The sequence below is a fragment of the Aspergillus tubingensis genome, assembly GCF_013340325.1.
Source record: "Aspergillus tubingensis WU-2223L DNA, scaffold_11, whole genome shotgun sequence".
NCBI classification, from domain to species: Eukaryota; Fungi; Ascomycota; class Eurotiomycetes; order Eurotiales; family Aspergillaceae; genus Aspergillus; species Aspergillus tubingensis.
The window spans coordinates 1,288,730-1,314,182 of record NW_023336285.1 but is presented as its reverse complement, the minus strand read 5'-3'; the positions used below and the strand labels follow the sequence as shown (position 1 = coordinate 1,314,182).

Below are 25,453 nucleotides of genomic sequence, written 5' to 3'. Positions count from 1 at the left end.
ATTTGTTCCTGATCGCCTCGTTGGGGCCTCGATGAATGAATTCCCTGTCGATGGATTGTTTGACCGATTAAAGCCTCGTGGAGCGCATCCTGATCGCGTTTGCTTTAGCGGGAGGTCCCGCCCGGGAAAAGGGGACTTTTGATCTGGGGGAGGAGGGATAAAGACAGGTTGAAGACAAGAATGAGAAGAGAGAAAGACAACAGCGTCAATGGTGAGTTAGTTAGTAGTAGAGAGAGTTGGAGAGGAAGAGAAAGAAAGAGAGAGAGAAGAGGGGGGGCTTGGACACAGAAAAAAACATCCCCCCCAAGAGGACCAGGGAAAAAGTACTACGGTTACCAGTCAATGCAAAGCAGACTGTCTGTGCCTTCTTTGGCTCAATCGTTACTGATTTATTTGGCTTTTATTTTTCCATGTTAAGTGGATGATTTATCATTTCTCAGGTTATTGTTATTCTTAACTGCCTATTTTATTTAACGCATATTTTTGGTATTTGTTTCCACGATTATCTTCTTTCGGAATGGAGAGAGAGAGAGAGGGTGAGTGAGTGAGAGAGAAATAGAAAATAAAAAAAAAGTTAAGTTTAGGCTTCCACTGGGATGGATGGATGGATGTGTTATTATTATTATGATAATTATGATTATGATTGATTTTTTATTTAATTTCTTGTCTTGATCAGTAAAAATGGAAGGAAAAGAAAAAGAAAAAATCACAGAGGGAGGAGGGAAAAAAAAAAACCAATGTTCCTCGCAATTAGAATTCGAAAGGATTTGAAATTTCAGATGCACCGGAAATATCAATCATTTTAAGCTTCTCTGGTGCTTGATCGGGAAGACGGCGTCAGTAGTTCCAAACAGACAGCACCACCATTTGATCGCATCCCGTGTTGTTGTGGTGGTGAGAATTCAAAATAATAGGTAGGGAACAAAAAAAAACCCTGGAGCAGGGTGGTATAACATAGCAACGGGCCCCCTATACCTTCAGTTACAGAGAGAGCATCTGACCGGGTTCCCCGATCCAATTTACTACAATACCAGTTCGATGGGAGGCCTCGGCCCTCGACTGGGAGGAGAGAGTGACCCTCCTTCAACACCTTCAGCAGGGAAGCGGGCGCGCCTCCCTGGGCGGCGGTGGCCAATCAGTCTGGATCTCGCCGGGGGCTCCAGCGGTCGAGGCCCTCGAATAGAAGCGGGGAGTAGGACGCGGGATAACTCTTCCAGACCCTCGACCGCCATCCATTCATCCACCCATCCATCCATCCCATCCCATCCCATCTTTCGCTCTGCTGCTGCTGCTGCTGTTGCTGCTGCTGCTAATTTTGGTTCGGCCTGACATGGCATTCTCTCTCTGCCTCTTGTCTCTGTGCGCTTCCTGGCGCCCTTTTTGCCTTTTTTCACTTCCCCATACGAGCCTGAGGTTGACTCGTTCTTCTCCAGGAGCAAGTGGGGACTGAAACGTAGAAGTAGGGTAGGATTTTCCGCAGTCAGTGTCAATCAGTCAGTCAATTCCTTTGACTGAACTATAACCAACGGATATTTAGCTAAACTAGGCATGTCATGTCGTCTCTTTCTTCCCCCTTCCCCCCATAAAGAAAGCAAAGTACTGACTGACTGACTTACAGTAGGCTGGAGCTTTGACACCTGGAGCTAGTGCGTGATGGGTTGGATGACAGTGAACAAACATCCCTCCCCATCCACAATATTTTACTCACATTCATCCATCCCTCCTTTTTCTTTTATTATTTATTTTCTTCCCTCCCTTCCTAGTCAATGTTAATTGACTCTATTAATCAATCCCCCCATGAAAATAATAAATTAATGGCCTCACGCCTTGGTTAATTATTTTTCCCGTTTCATTTATTCTTTATCTTCTTCTCTTTCTACCTTTGTAGCAATTTAGTACTATCTTCTGTCCCTTTTTCCTTCGGTCTTTTCTCATTCCCCTAAGTAGCTATTTACCCCTTTAAGCACTCTTCTGCACTCTCACTGCCAACTACCAGCTACCCTACTCGGTATACCCTTGACCAAGTACGGAGTACACAAAACACAGTACTAATTTAACTCATTCCAGAAAACAAAAATCCCTACAGTAGAAAAGGACACCATCTGATCATACCACCACCCTATCCATGGCCCTGATACCCAGGTAAATAAAATAACTAGGTAAAACGATGAACCCGGTCGGTCGGTAAGTTCCCATCCATCCCATTCCATCGCATCCAAACAAAAAAAAAAAAGAAAGAAAGAAACGAACGAAGGAACGAAACAAAGCCCCAATCTTTTGTCTCTCATCCCACCATCCACCACACCCCCCTTTATCCGAGGGTCGGATGAGGCGAATCTGTCCAAGCCACCACCACATTCATTCCTTTCTTGAGCTTTGGTTAAATCGGGTAGTGAGTGCGGTAGTAACTTAGTACCTGATGTACGTGGCTTGGGAGTTACCTTCCATCATGCTTGGTACGGTACAATCCATACTTAGTTACTTACTTACCAGTTATCTACTACCTACGGATACATATCTACTACTCTGAAGCCAAGTTGAGTTGCGGGAATCTATCCACGACGGAGATTGGTGGCAGCTTGTTCCGTCGATAGGAATGTGTTTCCAGGTTGTCGGGTACTACTAGTCACTTCTACTGAGTAAGTAGTCTTCTTACTTGCTTACTTACATGATTAATTGGTTATGGGTATTGTTGTGTATGTATGTATGTAACCTTTTATGTTAGACTGGTGGAAGTTGGCCCCATTCTGTTTACTTTTTCATTTATCTATCTATCATTTATCCACTATATGTGGGTAGTAAAACGGTCCGTAATTTAGGATAGTACGTAGTAGACTTATCTCTATTAATCATGTAGAGAGCGAGTGTAGAAGGAATTAAGTAAGGAAGAAACAGAACACACGGACCAAGTGTTGCTTGCTACACTACACTACTTACATAGTAGTTTGTAAGTAGGTTAGTTATTTAACTAACTGCTGCTCCTGCTGCTGTCACAAGCCCCACGGTAGTATAGAACACGGTCGAGACCACCGCGATACTCCCACCAATCGTTGGCGGTGGCTGCTGCTACTGCTGATGCTGCCGCTGTATTTATCATCAACCCATCCTTCCATCCTTCCATCCCTCTATCCCTTTCTCTTAATTATTCCCCTCACAAGGATGGGAAAGGGTAGGGATGCATGCATGGCGGCGACGGCCTTAATCGGCTGTATCCGTAGCAGCAGGAGCAGTAACTCCGTAGTAGGTATTGAGTAGGTACATAGATAGGTAGGTAGTAGGTAGCACTGGGAGTAATCCTCGGCGGGAGCCCCTAATAACACCGTTGCGATATAACAGTATGTAGTGTGTTTTGTGGCGGGTTTGGTTCGTCGGTGCTTGCATGCTGGCTGGGCGAGTGCTACGGTCACCTAATTTCTGACTTAGTTAACTATCACTATCTTGCTAGTAATTCTTTTCTCGTGTTGATAGATGGAATACTGCCCAGTAGATAGTTCTTCTCAATGGAAGATGAGTACATCGTAATGGTGGTGGTAGTACTGCGCTGCTGTTGCGCGCCACGACAGATCGGAACCCTCAATAACCTATGGTCGTCTGATTGGGGCGTTCCCCTGAGGTAGAATCCATCTTCAGACATGTCATGTCATGTCTGTCATGTCTGCTCTACATCATCATCTACACCCTGCATAGTTGTGATGGTAGTGGTGATGTGGTGGTTGTCAATACTCTTGGAACGAGTGACGAGGGTGGCTATCACGCATAGGTTAAAACTGGGTGGTAGCTTTGGCACTAAAAGTAGCTCAGCTCAGCTCAGAAATAACCAGAGGAAGATCCTCCATTATTCAAGCAAGCGAGATCCGATCGCACTTTAAGCAAAAAACAAACATGAATTGCATTATGCTTTGTATGTTCTTGTTTTTCGCCCTGATTCAGTCGGTGGTCTGTTCTCCGTCTTCCAGTTTTCATCTACACCTAATTCGGCACGATCAACACACGCGACCGCCGCTGTGTGTGTGTGTGGGGGGGGGGATGCAGTGGGCAGGTCAGGTCAGGTCACATCAACCCTGCTAGACAATCCCACTTGATCACCCTACGATCCGCTAAAAGGATGGATGGGTGACGGATCAGGATTGATGGCTGGATGGATTGGCGGATGTTCGTCTCGCTGATCTACTATACTCCCTCCCAGGTAAGGTGCTGAAACTTACTTATTGACAGTAGGGACTGTGCTTGGTCGCCTGCTCGACATGGATGGCAAGTCAAAGCGAGAAGATAGAGGGAAAGAGATGTGACACATGTCACACGGCGTGTTGGAAGCAACCCATCCCAGCAACGACCAGATGGGCTAGAACATTGTCGGCTGAGGAAAGCGAGTCTGCAAAGTGGGGGAAGTGGAGGACACCCCAGAGACCGTCTTCTTTTTACTGCTAACCTCCTGGTCGGAGGAATGTTGCTGTCTGGAGAAAATAGCGAGCTGAACAAGCTGAGGATGGGCGGATCCCCCCGATCGGCCTAATCCATAGCTTATTCCGGACGGGGCGAGTGACTGGCAGGGACCCTAACCCTAGTGCTCAAAGAGGGAATCCCTGCATGAGGATGAATAAAATTGTGTTCGCCATTTTATGCAGATCATGAACAGTCAGTCAGTCCCTTCGGTTTTGGTCAGATGAGATGCAATGCAATCTTGCGCCCGTTCCCCAGCTGCCTCGTCATCTTCACAGCAAACATGCTCGCAACATCGCCGAATCCCCGCAAATGGAGACGCATGGACTCCGGCATCGGAGAGTCCGTTGGAGACATGAACACAGACTCACGGTGGACGTGCTTGATTCACCCCCACCTTGAGAAGCGGAGAATCACCGGCGAAGCAAAAACGGGGATGAGTTCTTGGACCTTCCTGATCGGGACAGAAACGGAAACAAATCCGGTCAAAAGGCAGGGAAGGTTAGTCAGCTCGACATACCTACCTTTTTCCGTTACGGGTAACCATCGCCATCAAGGGATCTGATCTGATCCCCTCCAGATCATCCGATCACTGGTGAATTGGCGACGGAGGATGGTTTCGTCTGCACACCATCATGACCAATTGCTCCTGCTCTGGCTGGATAGGGAGGAATCCACGTTGGAAGAAATCGGAGTTGGCGAGGAAAAAGCAATCAAATTCCCATCCCGCGAAAGGGTCCATGCGCGCTCCCTTCAACCCAGCAGCAGCAGAAGCAGCAGCTAGAAAAGGTGTGGACGAGAGGACATCCTTTACCCCGTTCTCAAACGAGACCCATGCACGAGCGCAACTGTCAGCTTTTTATATGGTGCGGTGCGGTGAGAGAGATCTCATCCCTTCTGCATTGCTGGAAACGGGACCCCTTGATGGGATGGTGCTGGATCGGGAAAACAAAGTTCAATGAATGATGCAATGCCGCACGGTGATCTGGCTGCCTATTCGTGCTGCTGCATCCATCAATTGGGGGGTGGGTGTGTGTGGGATAGATTATGGTTAATGCTTTCTTGTGGTGCGCGTGTGTTGACCAGGGCCACCTGTCTTGAGGGTTAATCAATCGGAAAGTCAATCCCCGTCAGCCCTTTTTTTTTTTTTTTTTCCTCCGATTGACAATAGCCTGTCTGGCAGCTGGTTATCTTTGCTAGTGAGCTGGCTAGCTACGGAATTACTGGTTATCTTTTAGTTAGTCACCGGAACCATGAACGGCTCCCGTCCGAAAATTGGGACAAGCACAAGCGATCGGCGGGTTTGCCCAGGATCCCCCGCACTCGGTCCAGTTGCAGCTTCTTTCTCCTGCCTTCAGGACCAGTCATTATTCTCCTGTGGAATGGGGGATTTTCATTGCCATTGGGTTACTTGTCTGCTTGTTCATTCCTCTATGACCCCCCTCAAGAATTGTTGTAGGCGGAGATTCCGATCGCGGGTGGATTGACATTCACCCCAATCTAATCAGAGGGAGGGCAGAAGAAGAAGAAGAGAAAGAAGACCAAAGTGGATGCGACCAGGCTTATCTTATCCTGCCCCATCTTTTTCCTTGGATTCTCCAATGTTCTATTTGTGATTCCATTTTATCTCTTGCTTTTGAGTCTAGTCTAGTCCTAGTGTCTCTCTTTTGACACACTGTCTCTTGTCGGCGTCCCACTTTTTCTTCCTTTCGGCTCTCAGTGAACCGCAAGCATCCATCATCACGCCGCAAATCCTCGGCCACGACTATCTGCAAGCAATCAGACCGAGGCGCTGCGATGAATAATCCTTCATCCACCGGCATCGCTCAGTCGATCCATGGAACTTCCGCCGGTTGCTCACTGCTCTTTACTTTCTCACTCTTGCTCGACCCTCTCGTATTCGCTTGCTGTCTCCCCTGATTGAACTAAAAAGTTGGAAACAGGCAGCGTTTACGGCTCATTCTCCTCGGGTGGATTGGCTGAATTTATTGATTGATTGATTGACTGATTGATTGAATCTCACTCCAAACAACCCACCGGGCCAGCAGTAATAAGAATAGTAACGAGGCTGACAGGCCAGTGGCATTATTATTATCATTATTATTTGTCTTTCTCTTATTTCATCCGTCGCTTTTCCTGCCGGATCGCCCGGCTGCGCAGCTCGCCAGCCATCCGCCAACCTCCCCTCGTCTGGTGGATAATCATCATCCTTCTCCCCCATCGCCAGCCGCTGCTAATTCCCATTGCAGCCAGTCTGCTTGCTGAAGGTTGTGAACCTCCGATCCACACACACTCAATCACTCACTCACTTCCTCTCACCCAACTCACCCACCCCATTTGAATTTCCAAATCGTCTCATTCACGCCATTCCTAATTTCCGTGGTACTCAATCCACTACCCAAATCTCTCCCAATCTCCCCAATCGCTCTTCACTTGCCCCGTATTGGTGACGAGGCATCCCTACCTCTCACTGTTGTTCACAGCCCCCCCTTCCACTACGGTCGCTCCAATCCTGTTGTAGCCGCCGCGGATCGTCCGGTTCCTACACGGGGGTGATATCACCGTCCTCGTTAAACGCTGACTGGCAGTTGGGTGCCTCTTCGGCTGCCTCTGGGTCCCTCCTGGTTTCTTGGTCCTGGGCCGATCCTCGTCCGTGGCTCATGATCTTCGTCCGTCCCCCATATCCTCCGCCGTCTCCGTAGGCCTCGTCACTGTGGGGAAAGTTCCATCGCCGGCCAGCATCATCAACTGGGCGATTCGCCGATGGGTCCTCCCCGTTTCCATCCTGCTTCACTCTTCTTTCCTTTCTTCTTTTTATTCTCCTTCTTCCGTCGTTTTACGTCCTTTCCTGCTGCTCCTGCTGCTTCCTCCACCTGTTCGCTCCCCGCTCGCGTTATCTTCCTGCTCGCCCTCTCGTCCCTCGGCTCTGCAGTGAACACGGCCGGTTGGACCGTGCGGCCCTCCAACAACTCTGGGGATCTGTCGTGGACTGGTGGCCTCCGGTTCCTTTTGAATAGCAGTCAGGTTCACTTGCCAACGTCCGTCCGTTTGGCCCCGTTGACCCAGGCTTTGGTGGATCTCAATCAGGCGGAACTTGCGGTTAGTCAGCCCTGTCGACGCCTCACCATGTCGAGACTGATGGAATCTAGCAATATCTGGTGTCCGGGACTTTGTTGGATGTGGATGCCACCAACTCTCTGTCATTGAGCCGCAAGGATATTGCGGTGATCAGTTGCGACCCATCCGCCTATCCCGGGAACTTGGATGCCAGCTCCACGCTAGGCAACGTCCTCACCGCACAGCAGCAGGCTCTCGCTGTCATCTTATATAGTGGCACCTCACTGCTCTGCAACTATACGACGGATGAACCATCCGCCAACCGCTATATCAACGTCTTTACGCTCGTGAATCCGACTTTGAATCGGCAAGTCCAGTCTCAACTTGAAGCTCCAGGGAACGGAACGACGTATATCGGCACCAACATGTCGTATCTGGGGCCCACCACAACGACCCAGGACCAGACCGATTCGTCCGGGAGTCCGAACACGGGTATGCCGATTCTCCATTGCCGCGGTAGCATGTGCTAATGTGTTACAGCGATGATCATTCTGTATAGTATTACAGGCATTATCACTGCCCTCTTTTTAGCCATTATCATCACCGGTGCGGTGCGTGCGCACCGCCATCCGGAGCGCTATGGGCCTCGGTATACCGCGGGACGACCGCGACAAAGTCGAGCGCGAGGGATAGCGCGAGCCATGTTAGATACGATCCCGATCGTCAAATTCGGGGACAACAACCAACCCGACGGTAAGACGGTTGGCCCCAAGGGGGATGTTGAGATGGGTTCGGGGTTGGAGGTGCCGACCAATGAATTGGAGGAACGAGATGTGACCACGACTGCGGAGGTCACCTCCCCACACCAGCCACAAACGGAAGCGCCTCCGACCGAATCGCAGGAAGAGAAGCGCAGCGATGCTCCTGCGGCGGAGACGACGACGGATCACCCGAACTTTTCGTGTCCCATTTGCACGGATGACTTTGTCAAGGGGCAGGATTTGCGCGTCCTGCCGTGTAACCATCAATTCCACCCCGAGTGCATTGACCCGTGGCTGGTGAATGTTTCTGGCACATGCCCTCTCTGGTGAGCATTCTGTTGGACTTTATCTAAATGATGTATACATTTACTAACTTCTGCAGCCGCATCGATCTCAACCCCCCACAGCAAGAAGGCGAGGAGGAGCAAGATCTGGGTGATGGTCAGCCGGAGACGGCCGAGGGAGCCGCCGAGGCAACGACTGAGAGTGGCCATGGCCGCCACCGTCGCATTAGCAACTACCTGCACGGTACGTTGAATGCGCGCCGCATGCGCGATGCCAGCGTAGAAGAGCGCCTTGCGGCGCTGCGGAGTGTGCGGGAAGAGGCCAACCGGGAGGAAGCAGCCGACGAAGCGGATGAGCAGCGAATGCGGCGACGCAGTCGACTGACGACGCGACTGCGCGAGAAGTTCCGGGTGCGCACGCGGGCGCATGGAGAGGCGGTCGAATCGTCATCATCGACTGACGCGCCGCCTGCCTGATTTGCCTGATTCTGCTCTGGAATTGTTTTCTCCTTCTTCATTTGCATTACTTATTTCTACGTGCATGCTGGCGTGATTCGGAGCATTGAGTGTTCATGTGCTATATTGAAGATGCGAGATGGGGAGGGTTATGTATGAAGCCGATGGGATGGACATATATGACCGGCCTGGCTGCCGGCGACTTCCCCTTCTGGTTTCTGTGACCTGGGATTTATGGGTTTATGATTTACATGATTGATTGGATTGATGATGGGGACACTATCACATCATGATGTTTGTTTATATGGCGATATTGGCGATACATGGCGTTTAGAAGTGATAGGGTGAATTCTTGCACGGGGGGAAAAATTGTGTATATAGGACCGATGGTTTACCTGGAAATGACCAGTGAACAGGCACATAACATACACCGAAGCAGTGTGTAAATGTATCCTATGTACCAGCGATATTCCTACTGCATTAGGACAAACAATCCGACTGTTCTAGTATGGGTCTAGAATCGTTAATTAGTCAGTTCGCACGAGCTCTAACTAGTTAGCCTACGAGTAACTAGTTAGGAAACAAAGCAAGCCCAACCTCGGAATCTCATGCCAAATCCATGCCAATTGCAATACATTACGAATTATCCAGTTATGTAAAGTACTACTTTTCCAGTGACGAAATTCGACGATCCCAATTCCACACAAACAAGTTAGTTAAGTTTAAAAAGCACGAAATGCAAATCGGATTCCGGAATCCGGCGAGGCTCGTAGAGGAGCTGTCCCGATTGCACCCCGTGGGGTAAGCGATCATCCTTTTTTGTCTTACTTCTTGTCTTTGTGTCTTGCAGGGTGGAATGCTTTTCCGGTTCTTTCTTTCCTCCTTGAAGATTGGAGTACTAGAGTGGATAATAGATATCTGGATATATACTCATCCATTGAGACTATACTACTGTTATTTGTGAACAGAACAGATCATCCTGGAGTAAAAAAAATGACAAAGACTCGGTCGGGGCGGGGAAAAAGAACCTAGAACTTTGCTATTATTATTGTTAGTCAGAAAGTGAGTGATTTTGGCTGAATGCGGCTGGCGTCGGGCTGTAGTAAGTAGGTATGAGTAACAGTAGATTGTGATTGGTTATTAATGCCGCGTTTTAAGCAGTTCTACTTATTTTAAGTAAGTACCTTTAGGGATATGATGGTGGATGGAATTACTCAAGTGGGAAGTATTATACTATTACTGACTGTCTTGGTACTATCTAGTAGAGGATAATGAAGAAGATAAATCGGAGAGATGAGGGATATTTGTATGCTTTCCTTACTTTCATACTTGGTTTGTAGAAAGCATAAGTGGATCTGTCATATGATGATGTCAGGCCAGCTCGGGCAATTCTGTCCGCCAAACATCTAACCCTTGCTCATGTTGATAACTGCAGTATAGCTGGAATGTATCTTCAATGATAGACAAAATAGATAGTATACAGATAGAGGTTCGAGATAATGCTTCAAATAATTAATGGTTTTGCAGTCATGTGAATGCGTCATCATCATTATCATCTGCTCAACTCATCATTCGGGCCAGCAACTGCCACATCCTCGGCTCATTCTCCAACTCTCAACTTTTATCTCGGTCTCAAGATCAAGAACATTCCCAGACTACTATATGTACCCCGTACTCCCTCCTCCGAACCTATCCCCGATCGTGTCCATTTCTACTCCGTCCCGTCCTTTTCTTTTTTCCTTGTCCTGCATCTGCCCAGCTCCGGTGTATCCATCGGGATTTATCTGTTTCGGTCAAGTTCAATTTATTGGCGCCGGTGAACGCAAGCAGCAGTCATTGAGGGAATCAGGTGGTGTGACCTCTTCTTGACCTGACAATACATCATGTCGCCCCTTTCCTCTTCTTCCTCTTCTCCATCCTCTTCTTTCTCCCTTACTTCTTCATCCTCTCCATCCTCTTCCTCCATTGCTACCTCTACTTCTACCGCTCGCTCCCGTCTTGCTTCTCTCTCCTCGCACATCATGGGCTCTACCACCCCCTCCGTCTTTTCCACCGCCGTCGTGCCCGCCGCGCCAGAAGATGCTCTCTTCGGTCTGGCTCAGGCTTTTCGCCAGGATTCCTCCGACAAGAAGGTCGATCTAGTCATTGGCGCTTACCGCGACAACAATGCCAAACCCTGGATCCTGCCCGTCGTCAAGAAGGTACTTTCGCTACCCCTCAATTCCCCACCTGCACATCATTATCTCCCTCCATCCCCGCAGCATCTCAACTAACCAACTCCGACAGGCCGACGAGCTCGTTCGCAATGACCCCGCCCTCAATCACGAATACCTCCCCATCAAAGGTCTCGCCGACTACACCACCGCCGCCCAGAAGTTGATGATTGGCGCCGACAGCCCTGCCATTCGCGAGAACCGCGTAAGCCTCCCCCCATCCCTTCTGTGATCCTATTCATCTAACATCTCCTAGGTATGCACCTTCCAGACCATCTCCGGCACCGGTGCCGTGCACCTGGGCGCTCTCTTCCTCTCCAAATTCCACCCCTCCAACCCTAAGCCCACCGTCTACCTCTCCAACCCAACCTGGGCCAACCACAACCAAATCTTCACCAATGTCAACCTCTCCCTCGCCAACTACCCCTACTTCGACCCCCAAACCAAGGGCCTCAACTTCTCTGGCATGCTCTCCGCCTTGCGCGACGCTCCCACCGGCTCCATCATCCTCCTGCACGTCTGCGCCCACAACCCCACCGGCGTCGACCTGACCCAAGACCAATGGAAGGAGGTTGCCGTCGTCATGCGCGAGCGCAACCACTTCCCCTTCTTCGACTGCGCCTACCAGGGTTTCGCCTCGGGTGACCTCGCTCGTGACTCCTGGGCCGTGCGCTACTTCGTCGAGCAGGGCTTCGAGCTGTGCGTCGCGCAATCCTTCGCCAAGAACTTTGGTCTGTATGGTCAGCGCACGGGTGCGTTCCATTTCGTCTCGGCCCCGGGCGCCGAGGCCACCCAGGCGAATGCGCATATCGCGTCGCAGCTGGCCATTCTGCAGCGCAGTGAGATCAGTAACCCGCCGGCGTACGGTGCGCGCATTGCCAGCCGGGTGTTGAACGATGAGGGTCTGTTCCAGGAGTGGGAGGAGGATCTGAAGACGATGAGTGGTCGCATTGCGGAGATGCGCAAGGGATTGAGGGAGCGCTTGGAGAAGAAGGGCACGCCGGGCACTTGGAACCACATTACGGATCAGATTGGCATGTTCAGTTTCACCGGGTTGACTGAGACGCAAGTGAAGGTGTTGAAGGAGAAGTGGCATGTCTATATGGTATTCCCCCTCCTATCCCCTTGATATCACCATGTGGGTATATACTAACGATGTGACAGACCAAGAACGGCCGTATCTCCATGGCAGGCCTAAACACACATAACCTGGACTACTTTGCCGAAGCAGTGGACAGCGTAGTGCGGGAGACTTCATAATATACCACAGGTAGTACATGATGGATATGGAATGGATATATGTAAGGTACAGCTAGACTGGTAGACAACCCCAATACAAAATATAAACAACACAACTTGAACAATAAAAGAATAATATCTAAAAAACCAAATCCCAAACAACCAACCACGTACACAACCCCACCGTCCCCCAAAACACCGCCTGCGCCGTACTCCGTCTCTCCGTCGCCCGCTTCAACTCCTTATTCCCTTGACCAATATTCGCCTCGGTATTACTCGCATCCGTCACCAGCTGCGAGATGTATTCCTCCTGGGTAGATAAATGCGACACGAGGGTTTGCTGGAGAGAGGAGATCTCGAGGAGGGATTTTTCTGCGTTCCTACACACATGCCACAGTCAACTGTTAGCCATACCCCAACACAGATACCTCAATAGAGAGAAAGGATAAGGGTATATCATACTGAACCTTCCCCACCACATCCTCAAAATACCTCACCAGGGAATCATTCTCCTCCTCAAACAGTTGCAATTGCTCCGGTGTTAACTGTTTCTCGATTTCTTTTACCTCCTTCTCATCCATCTTCACCACACCACCACCAGTATTGCCAGTATCCCCCCTCCACTCCCCATCCACCCTCCCCCATCCACCACCACCACCAACACTTCCCGACGAAGTATTCGATTTATAAAGCACACTCCTCTCCCTCTCCCTCACCCTCTCAATCCTCTTCTCAACCATATCCCTCTGCTCATTAACCACACTCCCCAGCTTCTTATTAAGATAGAATAGCACGCTTTCCCTCACCCCCTTTAACACCTTTTCTTTCTCCTCCTCAACAATCTGCTCTTTATCCTTTCCTTCATTGCCATCATCATTGCTACTGGTAAGTGTAGCTCCCCCCGCCCACTTCGCCAGAAATCCCTTCCCGAATCGTTGTGCTATGCTCCGCGAGACTGTCTCCTGGCGGAGGTTCTCGGCCGCGCTGAGGGTGGTTATTGATGTGGAGAGGTTGGATAATAAGGATGAGGTGGTCGTGGTTATGGTGTCGCGAGCGGTGTCGTCTAGTGTTTCATTCGGTTTGGGTTGGGTGGTGCTGGTGGTGCTGGTGGTGGTTGTTGGTTTTGTGTTGGTTAGGGAGAGGTACGAGGGGCGGATGGTTTGGAGGTAGGATAGTAGGGATGTTATGTGGGTGTTCTATTTCATTTCGTGGGTGTTTGTTAGTATGTGGTGGATGGATAATGGGGGATGGCATACAATTCGGTAGGCTTCTTTGAGGAATTCGTCGGCGATTTCGGTCGTCATGTACCCTGTGGAGAGCTTCGAGGTCGGCGATTTGCTGTGCACCAGCTGGGTGAATGTGGGGGTGAGGTCGGTCATTGTGCTGTGTTGCTATATACACTTCGGGGTTGTGGTTTGTTGGTGCGAGCTGGCTTGTATCTACACTACATCTAGCTACGTAGGTAGTAATCACGTGATGTATGCTTACGTGTTTATGCATTGTCATAATTCATATCATCCATACCAGCCATACAACCATACAACCATACCATATCAACCAAACTCCAGGGTATACGCTAATGCAATCCTAAATCACGCCTCGCTCCTCAACCCATATCTGTCAGGGTTAGCACGATCCATTCTCTCTTTGCAGTCAAGTGGGTGTATACCTCCATCTTCCCCATCTCGCTCCCCTCTCGTCGTGCCACCTCGCGCGACCCCGCCATCAACAAGTCTAGATCCTCCTGGTCTACCATCGTAATCATATCCCCGTCGTCTTGCATGCGGATTCGCAGCAGCGTGCGGAACCCAAATTTGTCCCGGATCCGACTCTCAAACTCCCTAAACTCAATAGTCGGCTCCATCATGATGTACCGTGTATCTTCTCGCGAGTGCGCCTTCACTCGGAACTTGCGCACCTCCGGCCGTCGTGACGTCCCCCGCCGCGATCCCCGGTTCGGAGACGCCTGCGGCCGCGTTCCCATGATCTCAAACTCACCGTCTGGCCCGTTGTCCTCGTATGCATCACTGGCGTACTCTTCTTGCTCGTCAATATACCGCTCTTGTTGACGGCGCCAGGTGGCGCCCGCTGGCATCGATCGGGTGCCCGAATACGACTCCTCCGAGCTCACCGTAGGGGCAAACCCCGTATCACTCATGCCTCGTCGATGGCCATGAGACTCGCCCGGCCCTCGTGGCCCTGGTCCCGGCCGCGGCCCCGGTCGACCCGGACCTGCCCGCGACTCGGACGCCGTGCGCGTCGTGCCGATCCGCGGCTTCTCGACCAGCGTTTCTGTACTGTGGCCCGCCGTCAGGTCGAGCCGGGGTGGCCGCGCTGCTCGGATGGACCCCGGTCGACTGTTCATCGCGAGACTACCTGTGGAGCTGTTGGTACTCGCCTTGTCTGCGTCCGGCGGGGGAGTAGGAGGGAAGAGATTACGGTTCAGAGGCGGCTCCGATTGCTGACGGCTCCGACTCTGCAGGTTCTTATGCACCAGGTGTGACGTGGCAAACGGCAGCGTCTCTGGCTTTCGGTGGTCCAGCATGGACATGGTCCGCTTGAGCTCCTCGCTGGCTGCGGACGGCATGCTGCTGCGCTCGGATGCGGCAATCAGCCGGGACTTGCCCAGGTAGTCTTTTGCCTTGAGGTTCTTGACCTTGGCCTCGTTGGGTCGGTACACCACCCCCACCGGGATCGAAAAGACCGTGTAGCCCTGTTCCGTCAGTACCATCACTCTCACAAGAGGAAGCTGACCTACCGCCGCTTGCTCACGAATAGCATCGTCGATCACGTCGTGGTCGGGCGTGACTTTTTCTTTTGATGCATATTGTAGATCTTGCATGCCAGGTCCCATTTGCTGCAGGTAGATATAGCACAGGCCCCGATTGAACAACACCTCACAGGAGAAGAGCCGGAACTTCAGGCCCAACTGCTCATAGTCAATGGAGGTGTTGCCCCGGAGGTAGAGCAGCGTGTCATTGAAATTAGCCAATGCCTCCTCAAAGTCCCCCAGAAGAAAGTTGGACACTCCCTCTTGGAAGTAGGCAATAGCCAGATACTGGTCCAGGCCGACAGCCCGCTGGTAGCACTCAACCTGCTCTCGTCAGTAAGGACCAGAGAATCAATAAGGCAACATACCGCTCTTTCATGTTCACCTAACGTGGCATAGATGACCCCGCAGTTGAACAGAATCTTGGAGGTCTCTGCAATCGCACCAAAGACCCTAAGAGCTTCATCATATTCCTGATTATCGTAGTGGTCAAGGGCCTGTACCCAGGTCTCGATTTCCTAGTCAAATTAGCATCATTAGCATCATCCTAACCCTAAGGCTGTCATAAGTACCTGCTTCAAGGACATGGTCAAGTTGTCCGTAGCACGGCCACTGGCCTAGTTGACTTGGGCGAGGCGAGACGCCGCAGCAACTAGCGAGTGTATATGTATGCGACTGGCTATGGCCAAGACGCAATGGCTGGGTCCTGGCCACGCTGGAGCAGGGATGTGACGAGGGGCAGCGAGTCCACTGGGACGATGCCGTAAAGGGGATCCAATCGAGGGTAAGCCGGTTGGGGTCGGCACGCGGCAGTCGGTGTGGCTGCTAGTCGAGAGAGCGATAACCAGCGTGAAGGAGTGATAGACCATGCGCACTATCCAAGCGTCGAGAGCCGAGAGTTGGATCGGATATATAATTAGATCACGGATCCAGCGACCCAGCCGCTAAGAGGGACCGGAGACCAGCCAAGACGCAAGGAGGGCCGTTGGCTGGATGTGATGAGTGATGGGATGAGGGGAGCACGGGCAATGTGAGGTGATTCGAGGGAAGGATTGGCAGAGATTCGTAAAAACGGGTCTGTTCTTGAGTGAGTTTGCAGATAGGGTTGTGGATTAAGGAATGTGGGTTGTGGTGTGTTTGCCCTGAGATAATTGAATTCCAGCGGGACGGGAGAGAAAGAGGTACGGATCGCGATGGAAGAAGTCAAATCCACATGTAAATGCCAAAAAGGAAGAAACAGGGAAGGGGGTGGGATTAGCGTGCAGAGACGATGCAGCCGACAGGGGAGCTAGTTAGTTTAGCAGCAGCAGCAGCAGTAGTAGTAAGAGTAGTAGTAGGTGTAAATGGTGACCGTCATGCCGGTCAAGATGGAGAAGACCAGGGAGGGGTGAACAGCAGTAGATTGATGACACTTAGGCATGGCATCGGGCATAGATGGGGAGGGAGAGAAAGGGAAGGAAGTATAAGCTTGTCTGGTCAGTCGGTGTAGCCAAGAGGAATACTCTTAGTCTCTTACAGTTACAGCGTATCTACTGAGTCGACTAGTAGAGTAAAATGAGTGGTGATGAAAAGAAACAGGAACTGTCACAACTGCCCCGTTCGTAACGCCCGAGGGGGAAACTGGCGCTTGAATGGCTGATAGCAAGCCACCCCCGGTCAGTGCTCAGGGTGCCAATCCGGTGTGCGCGATGATCATTGGCTCCTGCAGGGGGTTGGCACTTCATCACAGTGCAGCCAAGATCCATCTCTTCCCCCTTGATTGGCTGCTGGTCGGGGTTCTCTTCCAGTTGACGCCCGTACCTTACAGTACTCAGATACATACATACACACTCTCTTTCTGTCTTTTACTTTCGGAGGTACAAGATACAATTAAAATTCAATACCACTTAATTTACACCAGATTATTTCGATACTACCTCACTATCTCGTTACTACTCCTTGCCACCAGCCATGGATAGATGAAGACTGGATGTTGGGCTGAAATGGGTCAATGGCCCGTTCCGCAACCCATGCCGAGTGGGGAATGTGGGCAATCTCCGATGTCACTGAAGAATTCAATCAAATCAATCAATCACCCTACAAGATAGTATAGTATGATACATACCATTAGAGGACCTCCGGGACAGGAGGGAAAAGAAAATAACCAGGACAAATCAGAATTCATCACACAGTCTGCTTCAAAATCCGCATCACGTTGTCCCAATCCTTCTTTTTTTCCACTCTCTCAGGGGATGATTAACTTTGGGTGTCCCCGCCACGGCGCTTGCAGGAAATGGCCGAACTCCCCTTCGGTACCGATTTCCTGCCTGGGGTCCCTCTCCGACCCTCGCAGATGGTCCCTCGCGGTTGGTGCAATAATCACCAGCATTAATCACTATCCACTAAGCAACTACTAACTAACCATCCCATTTGATTTCTCTCCCCCCCGCCTTCATCAACCCCTCGACGACCGTTGTGACTAGACTACGACTAGTCCTGTAGACGCTGCTGGCTGACCTATCTTTAGCTGCGAGCCACCGTAGTCCCCCCGACTAGTTGCTCTGTCGTGCAGCTCTCCTGCATACTCGTCGGTCACCTGAGTCTGGGGTGTCTACTATTGGATCCCTCGTCCATCTCTATCCCCATCCAACATCACCACCACCACCAACCACCACAAACATCAACTACCGGTGATGCAATGGGCACCCTGGTCCGGTCTCTATTTCTGGAAACCCCTCGCCCACGCGTTTCTATTTAAAAGTTCGGCAATGCGCTAGAATATCGTCACTCATGCTTGCTCGTATTCCTTATCTCAGGGCTGATCGATCATCGATCGTGGGTATCCTATCCCTAGTACTATGCACACTCTAACCACTGACCGGACTGCTTGCTATACATAGACACACCCGCCAGTCTAGCTTCCTCCAACCACATCCTCATTTCCCTCTCTTCTTCCCCTTTAGGCCATTCCCTGGGCCACCTGCTCCTGCCGCTCCTGCCACACATTCTTACCGGAGCAGGAACACACCATCTTGTCGTTATCCCACACCCCCGCGCTTCGAGCGATCACTCCCACTAGAGTGTCAGGGTCTTCCTGTCGAAAGGGCCCCTCCTGGCTCTTCGACACTACCATACTGCGCCCAATCATCTCCCACACCGCTACCGGGCGATCCAAAAATACATTGCCCCGGCCCTTGTCGTTCACCTCAACCGATCCAAAAATGCCGCGGGGTTCCTTGACTGGCTCCGAACCCAGAACTTTAGCCTTGACGGCCTCCCAAATGCCGCCGGTGGATCCAGCACCCTGCGAGATATCCCCTGTGTCGCGTACCGTGGCATAATACTTGCCGGGAGTAAGGCCGTTGATCGTCAGGTCGACCAGGGTCATGTTGGAGGAGACCTGGACCATGCGCGCCAGACCACGAATCTTGTTGGAGACGCTATTCGAGTGGGTTTCCAAGATACACACCGCGGAACCTGCAATGGTGCCATCAGCCTCGGTGTACTGCCTGGAGTAGGCAGGTGATAGACATACTGTTGGAGGTGCCACTGCCTCGTAGAATGGCATCCCGTCCCGTAGCTTGGATAGCGGAGACAATCGAGCTGGGTGGTGCCGTCCCCTCGATGAAGACTAGCTGGTCCTTTAGGTTTGCCTCGACCTTGTTGATGCCTGACCGGTCAGCTTGCGCACAGGGTTGCAATGCGGATGCGCCTACCCTCCAACTTCTTCAGCGATGCGGACACATCCTTGACGCAGCCCTCGCAGGTCATCGGGACCGCAAAGGTAGTCTAAGCGATTAGTTAGGCATTCCCCTCACGAGATGCATCGTCAACCCTGGCAAGAGCCCACCTGAAACGGTTCAATCATCTTGTCTGGATAGAAAGTACTACAACACCAATGCGCATGTGAGTGTCACCGTAGAAGAAAGAGGGAAAAAGAAACTGTGGATTCTCATGGAATGCCCCTCGAATGTAGTTGATGCGGGACGAGGCGGGGACGCTTTGAAATCAACCCAATCGGGCTTAGTCACTCTGTTCTCGCCGATAGCGTCATCCGACCAATCAAGCATCACTTTCTCGCCGCAATTCCGTCCGCGTCCAGCTTGTCTACAGCTGCTGCTTTGCATCCGGCACTCTCTCCACAATCCCATCCATCCATTGTCATTCGCCCCACGCCAATCCAGGCCATCGCAGCATGTCCTCCAAATCCAGATGGGCCACCGACGACGACCCCGAAACGGAAGCCATCCTGGCCCAGCGCAAGCGCGAAAAGGAAGAAAAGCGACGCGCCAAAGCCGAGAAACAGCGCCAGCTGGACGAGCAAGCCAAGCTTCAAGCCCAACAAGCTGATACAGACAGCAGCGCACCACCCACCAAGCGTCGCCGACTATCAAACGACCACATCCCAGACCAACAACAAACAACATCCAACACCACCACCACAAACAATGAACCCACCATCCTCACCTTCCCAACCCAAGAATGGGGACCCTGTCGAAACGTCACCAACTTCGAACGCCTCAACCACATCGAAGAAGGCTCCTACGGCTTCGTCAGCCGCGCCAAAGACATAACCACGGGCGAAGTAGTAGCCCTGAAGAAACTCAAAATGGACAACTCCCCAGACGGCTTCCCCGTAACAGGACTCCGCGAGATCCAAACCCTCCTCGAAGCCCGACATCAAAACATAGTCTACCTACGAGAAGTAGTAACAGGCACAAAACTAGACGAGTAACCTCTCCCCACCCTTCATCCCTCCCATCACCCCAAACTAACCTTCATATCCACAGAATCTACCTAGTAATGGACTTCCACGAACACGACCTCAAAACCCTACTCGACGAAATGCCCGAACCCTTCCTCCCCAGCGAAATCAAAACCCTCCTCCTCCAACTCCTCTCGGGCCTCAACTTCCTCCACGACCAATGGATCATGCACCGCGACCTCAAAACCTCCAACCTCCTCCTCAACAACCGCGGCGAGCTCAAAATCGCCGACTTCGGCATGGCCCGCTACTACGGCGATCCGCCCCCGAAACTCACCCAGCTCGTCGTGACCCTCTGGTACCGGGCCCCGGAACTCCTCCTGGGGGCAGAGAAATACGGCACCGAGATCGATATGTGGAGTGTAGGGTGTATCATGGGCGAGTTGTTGACCAAGGAACCGTTGTTGCAGGGCAAGAATGAGGTCGAGCAGGTTTCGAAGGTGAGCCTAACCCCTGCCCCCTCCCATCCTCTTCCCAAAGCCATCACTCTGTGAAGGGTCATCTTGACTAATGAATAATGTTTTGTAGATATTCGCCCTCACCGGCCCGCCCACACCCCAGATCTGGCCTGAATTCAGATCATTACCGAATGCCAAGTCACTACGGCTGCCGCCTACTGCATCAACTACTACGGCGGGGGGAAACCCGCCTTTACTGCCTCGGACCAAGTTCCCTTTTTTGACGAATGCCGGGCTACATCTGCTCTCGTCGTTGTTGGCGTTGAATCCCGGGGTGCGGATGTCGACGAAGGAGTGTCTGGCGCATCGCTATTTCAAGGAGGATCCTCGGCCGAAGCCGAAGGAGATGTTCCCGACGTTTCCGTCTAAGGCGGGTATGGAGAAGCGCAGACGGAGGGAGACTCCCGAGGCGCCTAAGCGGGGGCAAGAGGCTCCGAAGCTGGACTTTGCGAGTGTGTTTGGGGGTCAGGGTGGTGGGGAGACGGGGGAACAGGGGGCTGGGTTTACGCTACGGCTGGGCTAGTATGGAGCCTGGTTCAATGTCTTATAATGTGCATATAGAATTTCGTGTGATTCAGGTTTTGGAGCGAGATGTCTCGATATCCAAAATACCTGGAGGTATCACTAAAATACACTTCCAAACTGAACAGCAAGGTGTGATAAGGAACGTCACAGGTTAGGTAACATGCAAAGTGAAATGAAGGCAGTACCGACATCACTCGTGTCAGCATGGACTCACGAAAAGTAGTGTCTGTCGATAGCCGGGTATGTCATAAGGTACTCTTCTGAATCGCTGGTGTTATACTCGCGTCGGAACGGCCGTGTGCCACGTACCTGGACGGGCGTGCGCGGACCAATGATCTCGGGGATATCATGCACTCTGTTCGACGAGTTGCGGTCGAGCCCTGGCCCACTATACAAGCAGCCATCACCGCTGAAGCTGCGCTCCGCTTTGGTGGCGTTGTTCCCCCTATCCGGACGGAGGTCGTTGGATTTGTCCACTAGGAAGTACTCGTCTCGCAATGCTAGCAGCGACGCCAGATCGTCCTGAGACGATTGGCTGCGCAAGACCGACGCATCGGTACTATGTTCACTCAGACGATCCTCTGCTTTAGCCGGGATTAAGGGCATATTTTCTGTCGAATCAATGCAGCGGACAATACGATTACCGGCGCCTTCCTGCACCTGTCCAGAAGTAACGCGCATATCAATCGTAATGCGAGGTATTTCACCACCATGATTCGACAACTCGGGAATTTCAGTTGATGGCAATTTCGTGGAGGGGCTGTTGGTCGAATCCACTGCCCCTGGTGAGTGACTGGCTGAACGTCCAGCGTTTTCGTAAGCTTCGTATGTCACGACCTGTTCCCCATCATGGCTTTCACCCAGCTCTAGCCGTTGGCACAGCTCCAAAGACTCTATAGCCAATTCAGCATCTATGATTTGTGAGTGGGAGACGTAGGGTGCCATGTTGGCGCTCGTTCCAACAGGTCTGGCGCTGCTTGTGTCGACGATTGGCACCGAAAGATTGCTGGGTCTGCTCGCGCTGGCCGCACCATCCCTGTCACTATCGACTGTTCCAGACGGCAACTGTGGCTCAGAAGCGCCACTGTTGGAAGGAACAGGAACTGTGATGCACAGACCCTCGGTCTCGCTGCCTGCTGCTTGCGAAAAGTACGACTCGCTAGGATTGCGGGAGGATGAGCTCGGAATCATAGGCTGAGGATTGTCTCCTCCGATAGCATCTGTAGACGCCACATTATGAGACTCCGTTCCCCTATCTTTATTGCTAGATGTTGATCGAGCGTTTGAGAAGGTCAAAGTAAGAAACTCTTCAGTCTCCCGACGAGGCACAACGGTCGACTCTGAGGAAACGGTACCATCTTCCCATACAAATGGCCCCGGCAGACTCCGTAAATACCTGTCCATGTTGCCATCCGGCGGGTAGTTGCAGCTGATGCGCTGTAGGTCAGTACCGAACTCAACATCTTCCTCAGTGCTAGCCTCTGACACAGTCGACGAGTAGAGCGTGCCCTGCTGGTCGGAGGAGCCCTTGGCTGAATCCGTGGACGACCAAAGGCTAGGTATATCATCGTTATGGCTTGGACGAGGAATGGGACGTCTGCGAAACCTAGGTCGGAGGGACAAAGAGTGCATTTTCCCCATGGACTTCTTCGGCAGGCTTTGCATCCACTGCTGCCATGATGTAGATGCAAGCGAAGGGTTGTGCCGCGGGTTTTGCGGATCAAAAACGGGGTAGTGGGCGCTTTCTTCGCAAGTGGTGGGAGGAGGTGTTGATGGTCTTCTAGTTCTTCGTGCTATCTGTCAGCTTGCAGAATCCACAGGATCATATAGTTCGCCTACCTATTCCGGCTCATGGACGGACGAAGAGACGAGAACGACAACGACTGACGACGTCTGCTTCGGCCACTGCTTGAACCCTTAGGCTTCATGGCTGTGCTATTCAGGTGCCTGATATTGGCTCAGTGAATCAGAAACTCCGAGCAGAAGTTGCACAAAAAGATACTTTGCGGGGGAATGATCTGGACAGTGGGGTCCCCAGTTGGTAAATAGCCAGCAGCAGGCGATGCCAAAGTACATAAAAGACGGGTCATTCCGGGTGCATTTGCAATGTTGGACAAGGCAGGCATTGAATTGAGTGGCTGCTTCTCTGCCTGTATTACCTGCATGGCGGTTTCCTGAAATATCTCGGCTGTGAATGTACAAACAAAGTGTCGTGGATATACTTTGTTTGGCCCCTCAAACAAATCCTTACTATTTCTGTTTCGTAATGGATGCTTCTCTTGTATCAGAGTTAAGCTTAAATAAAGAATATTGCAGACTGCCTGGGGCTTCAGGTGGTGCTGGCGAAGCAAGCTTCTTGTTTGGGTCATACTATAAACTAGACTAAGGTGTTTCTCTCTGATAGCTGACAGTTACTAAACAATCAATAGTATCACGGAGCTGTGCTACTGGCACACAGCGTCGTTCATGCCACACCTTCTCCCTACCCTGTTCCTGCGCTAAGTCTACCCCAGAAGATAAGGCTTGTTTTTTAATATATGCAGAAGCCAAAGCCTACCGCCATCCCCTTGATGTCAGATCCCCAGTATGCTAGGCCTGAGACGCGAGAATAAAGAGCAAAGTCTATCAGGTCACAACTCCATATCACAGGATCAACAACCATACCGAGCCATGAGAGCTTTGAATGAAGGATCGGCCAGAAGCTGCGTCGCAGTCAGACGCTCCTCGGGTGAGTATATGAATACCTTCTGCATGATGAAGAGGACAAGTTCTCGTTCCGCCAGATCGGCATCGGGTCGATAGCGCGCAAGCTCTGATGCGAGGGTCTTGTTCGTATCGGGCGTCCGATTCTGATCGTACCAGGAATCCAGACAATCATCATAGATGTAAGATCCTTTCCATTGCTCTGGTAGCGGGCCCAGACGGGCGGTAATAGTCGTCAAAACTCCGCCTATGTACCCATCATGGAATGGTCGTCCCCCTTGGTAAAGTTCAACAAAGTTGACCATGTAGCTCCACATGTCGCAGGCAAAGCTTGGGGCTTCTCCATGGAGACGCTCCGGGGAGCAGAAACACAGAGGTGGTTCGCCGGGTTGAGCCACGGAATCGCCAACCTTCATGGCCAGACTGAAGTCAGCGAGATAGAGGTCTTCTGTGCGCAGAGTTTCAGGGACCTGTATGGGCCGCACCAACTCTCCAGGCTTCCAGAGCTCGATATCTTGGATGGTTATCTTTAATGGCCGAGTGAGTAGTTCATATTTAGCAGTCCTGCTAAGATTGTGAAGAGGCGCCATCCCCCATAGGCAGTTACTCTCGCTCAGATCTTGACGGAGATTCATCAGATGGCGACGATATGAAATGTGTAGAATGACTTACCGCGGTGCACAATGCCAGCGTTGTGCAAAGCTTCCAATGCCTTTAACAATTGCTTCGCAGCTGACATGCGAGTACTTATAGCTAAGTTTGTCACTGTATAACGGTCAAGACACGGCCCCATCAGAAGAAACACCATAACCCTATGGTGGCCATCGCTTCCCTTTAGAATAAAAGTATCTGTATATGTCACAAGGTGGGATCTGTCCTGCACGCTCCGAACAATTTCATCTTGTATGCGTAGCTCGATGTCTCAGAAGTCGCCCTTACGAAAGACTTTGACAGCGATATCTTTGTTTTCCTGGAGGTCAAGGGCCATCCAGACAGTAGAGAAACCACCAGCACCGAGTTTGTGCTCAATCAGGTATCTTTCGTTGAGAATCTCTCCAAGACAGATTGGATAATAAGCGTTTTGTGTTTCGGGATCATACTTTTCCCAAGGCTCAGCATATTCTTCGACGTCGATTTCTTCATCCTCTGTGCTCGCAAAGTCTCCGAAGTCTATCATGTCATCTTTTGCAATTGCTTGCGGTGAGACGCCAATACTCACAGTCTTTGAAGCTGATTGCGCCATCGTCCTAAGGTGTTTGGGTCGGTCTTAAATTATCCGTGATATCTGACACCCGAATGCTGGTCGGCTGCCCCAGAGTCGCTTAGAAAAATTGTGGGTAAAACAGTAGTATTTGAGCTTTGAGACCCGGCACAGTTCAGGCACTATGCAGTTGATAAGATGGGTTGCACTGCTAATCGTTGGTGGTGATAGTCCTAGTTGGAAGGGACCTCAAGTTTTATATCGACCATACTTTAGGCCTGAGGTTGAAAGTGGAGTCTGAGCACTTCACTTGACGTACATTTACAGTGAAGTACAGTGAATGCTCTATGAATAACCTACTTCAGTTATTAGTAGACCACCGGTAGTTTCTGATCATCATACTATCACCGAGTAGTAAACACAAGTATTCAATTCAGATATCATCTATACGGAGTACCCTACTGCTTATACTATAACACCCGACTTCGCGGCAACCAGAGGTTGATGTAGATGCTTGGATCAAAGACCTGCTCACCTGTTGAAACGCAATTAGGGAGTAACTCTTTACCTTTTCTAGCTATAATATGGCATTGCAGGCACCT

At 51.2% G+C, this 25,453-nt stretch overlaps 9 protein-coding genes across 9 annotated transcripts; 4 read left to right on the top strand and 5 right to left on the bottom strand.

Annotated features, from left to right (window-relative positions):
- Positions 1 to 1,038: 1,038 nt before the first annotated feature.
- Positions 1,039 to 1,647, top strand: AtWU_09784 (uncharacterized protein; the record flags this gene model as incomplete). Its single annotated transcript, XM_035504890.1, has 2 exons — positions 1,039 to 1,318; positions 1,622 to 1,647. The coding sequence occupies 2 exons, from the start codon at positions 1,039 to 1,041 to the stop codon at positions 1,645 to 1,647; spliced, it is 306 nt and encodes a 101-aa protein (XP_035360783.1).
- A 5,556-nt stretch (positions 1,648 to 7,203) lies between these two features.
- AtWU_09783 (RING-H2 finger protein) lies at positions 7,204 to 9,019 on the top strand (the record flags this gene model as incomplete). The annotated part of the gene is made up of 4 exons (XM_035504889.1): positions 7,204 to 7,539; positions 7,590 to 7,989; positions 8,038 to 8,584; positions 8,641 to 9,019. 4 exons carry the CDS (start codon positions 7,204 to 7,206, stop codon positions 9,017 to 9,019), a joined length of 1,662 nt encoding a protein of 553 aa, XP_035360782.1.
- A 2,000-nt stretch (positions 9,020 to 11,019) lies between these two features.
- On the top strand, positions 11,020 to 12,471 carry AtWU_09782 (aspartate aminotransferase; the record flags this gene model as incomplete). Its single annotated transcript, XM_035504888.1, has 4 exons — positions 11,020 to 11,199; positions 11,285 to 11,416; positions 11,468 to 12,316; positions 12,376 to 12,471. The coding sequence occupies 4 exons, from the start codon at positions 11,020 to 11,022 to the stop codon at positions 12,469 to 12,471; spliced, it is 1,257 nt and encodes a 418-aa protein (XP_035360781.1).
- Positions 12,472 to 12,589: 118 nt separating this feature from the next.
- Positions 12,590 to 13,829, bottom strand: AtWU_09781 (putative SNARE protein (Ufe1); the record flags this gene model as incomplete). Its single annotated transcript, XM_035504887.1, has 3 exons — positions 12,590 to 12,830; positions 12,913 to 13,646; positions 13,707 to 13,829. The coding sequence occupies 3 exons, from the start codon at positions 13,827 to 13,829 to the stop codon at positions 12,590 to 12,592; spliced, it is 1,098 nt and encodes a 365-aa protein (XP_035360780.1).
- Positions 13,830 to 14,037: 208 nt separating this feature from the next.
- Positions 14,038 to 15,807, bottom strand: AtWU_09780 (putative PB1 domain protein; the record flags this gene model as incomplete). The annotated part of the gene is made up of 6 exons (XM_035504886.1): positions 14,038 to 14,067; positions 14,120 to 14,826; positions 14,890 to 15,163; positions 15,209 to 15,544; positions 15,589 to 15,738; positions 15,793 to 15,807. 6 exons carry the CDS (start codon positions 15,805 to 15,807, stop codon positions 14,038 to 14,040), a joined length of 1,512 nt encoding a protein of 503 aa, XP_035360779.1.
- Positions 15,808 to 18,158: 2,351 nt separating this feature from the next.
- Positions 18,159 to 19,067, bottom strand: AtWU_09779 (copper chaperone CCS1; the record flags this gene model as incomplete). The annotated part of the gene is made up of 4 exons (XM_035504885.1): positions 18,159 to 18,676; positions 18,735 to 18,869; positions 18,916 to 18,988; positions 19,050 to 19,067. The coding sequence occupies 4 exons, from the start codon at positions 19,065 to 19,067 to the stop codon at positions 18,159 to 18,161; spliced, it is 744 nt and encodes a 247-aa protein (XP_035360778.1).
- A 327-nt stretch (positions 19,068 to 19,394) lies between these two features.
- On the top strand, positions 19,395 to 20,945 carry AtWU_09778 (kinase-like protein; the record flags this gene model as incomplete). The annotated part of the gene is made up of 3 exons (XM_035504884.1): positions 19,395 to 19,930; positions 19,990 to 20,404; positions 20,493 to 20,945. The coding sequence occupies 3 exons, from the start codon at positions 19,395 to 19,397 to the stop codon at positions 20,943 to 20,945; spliced, it is 1,404 nt and encodes a 467-aa protein (XP_035360777.1).
- A 212-nt stretch (positions 20,946 to 21,157) lies between these two features.
- Positions 21,158 to 22,579, bottom strand: AtWU_09777 (uncharacterized protein; the record flags this gene model as incomplete). The annotated part of the gene is made up of 1 exon (XM_035504883.1): positions 21,158 to 22,579. One exon carries the CDS (start codon positions 22,577 to 22,579, stop codon positions 21,158 to 21,160), a length of 1,422 nt encoding a protein of 473 aa, XP_035360776.1.
- Positions 22,580 to 23,598: 1,019 nt separating this feature from the next.
- Positions 23,599 to 24,893, bottom strand: AtWU_09776 (kinase domain-containing protein; the record flags this gene model as incomplete). Its single annotated transcript, XM_035504882.1, has 3 exons — positions 23,599 to 24,269; positions 24,323 to 24,415; positions 24,590 to 24,893. The coding sequence occupies 3 exons, from the start codon at positions 24,891 to 24,893 to the stop codon at positions 23,599 to 23,601; spliced, it is 1,068 nt and encodes a 355-aa protein (XP_035360775.1).
- Positions 24,894 to 25,453: the final 560 nt, after the last annotated feature.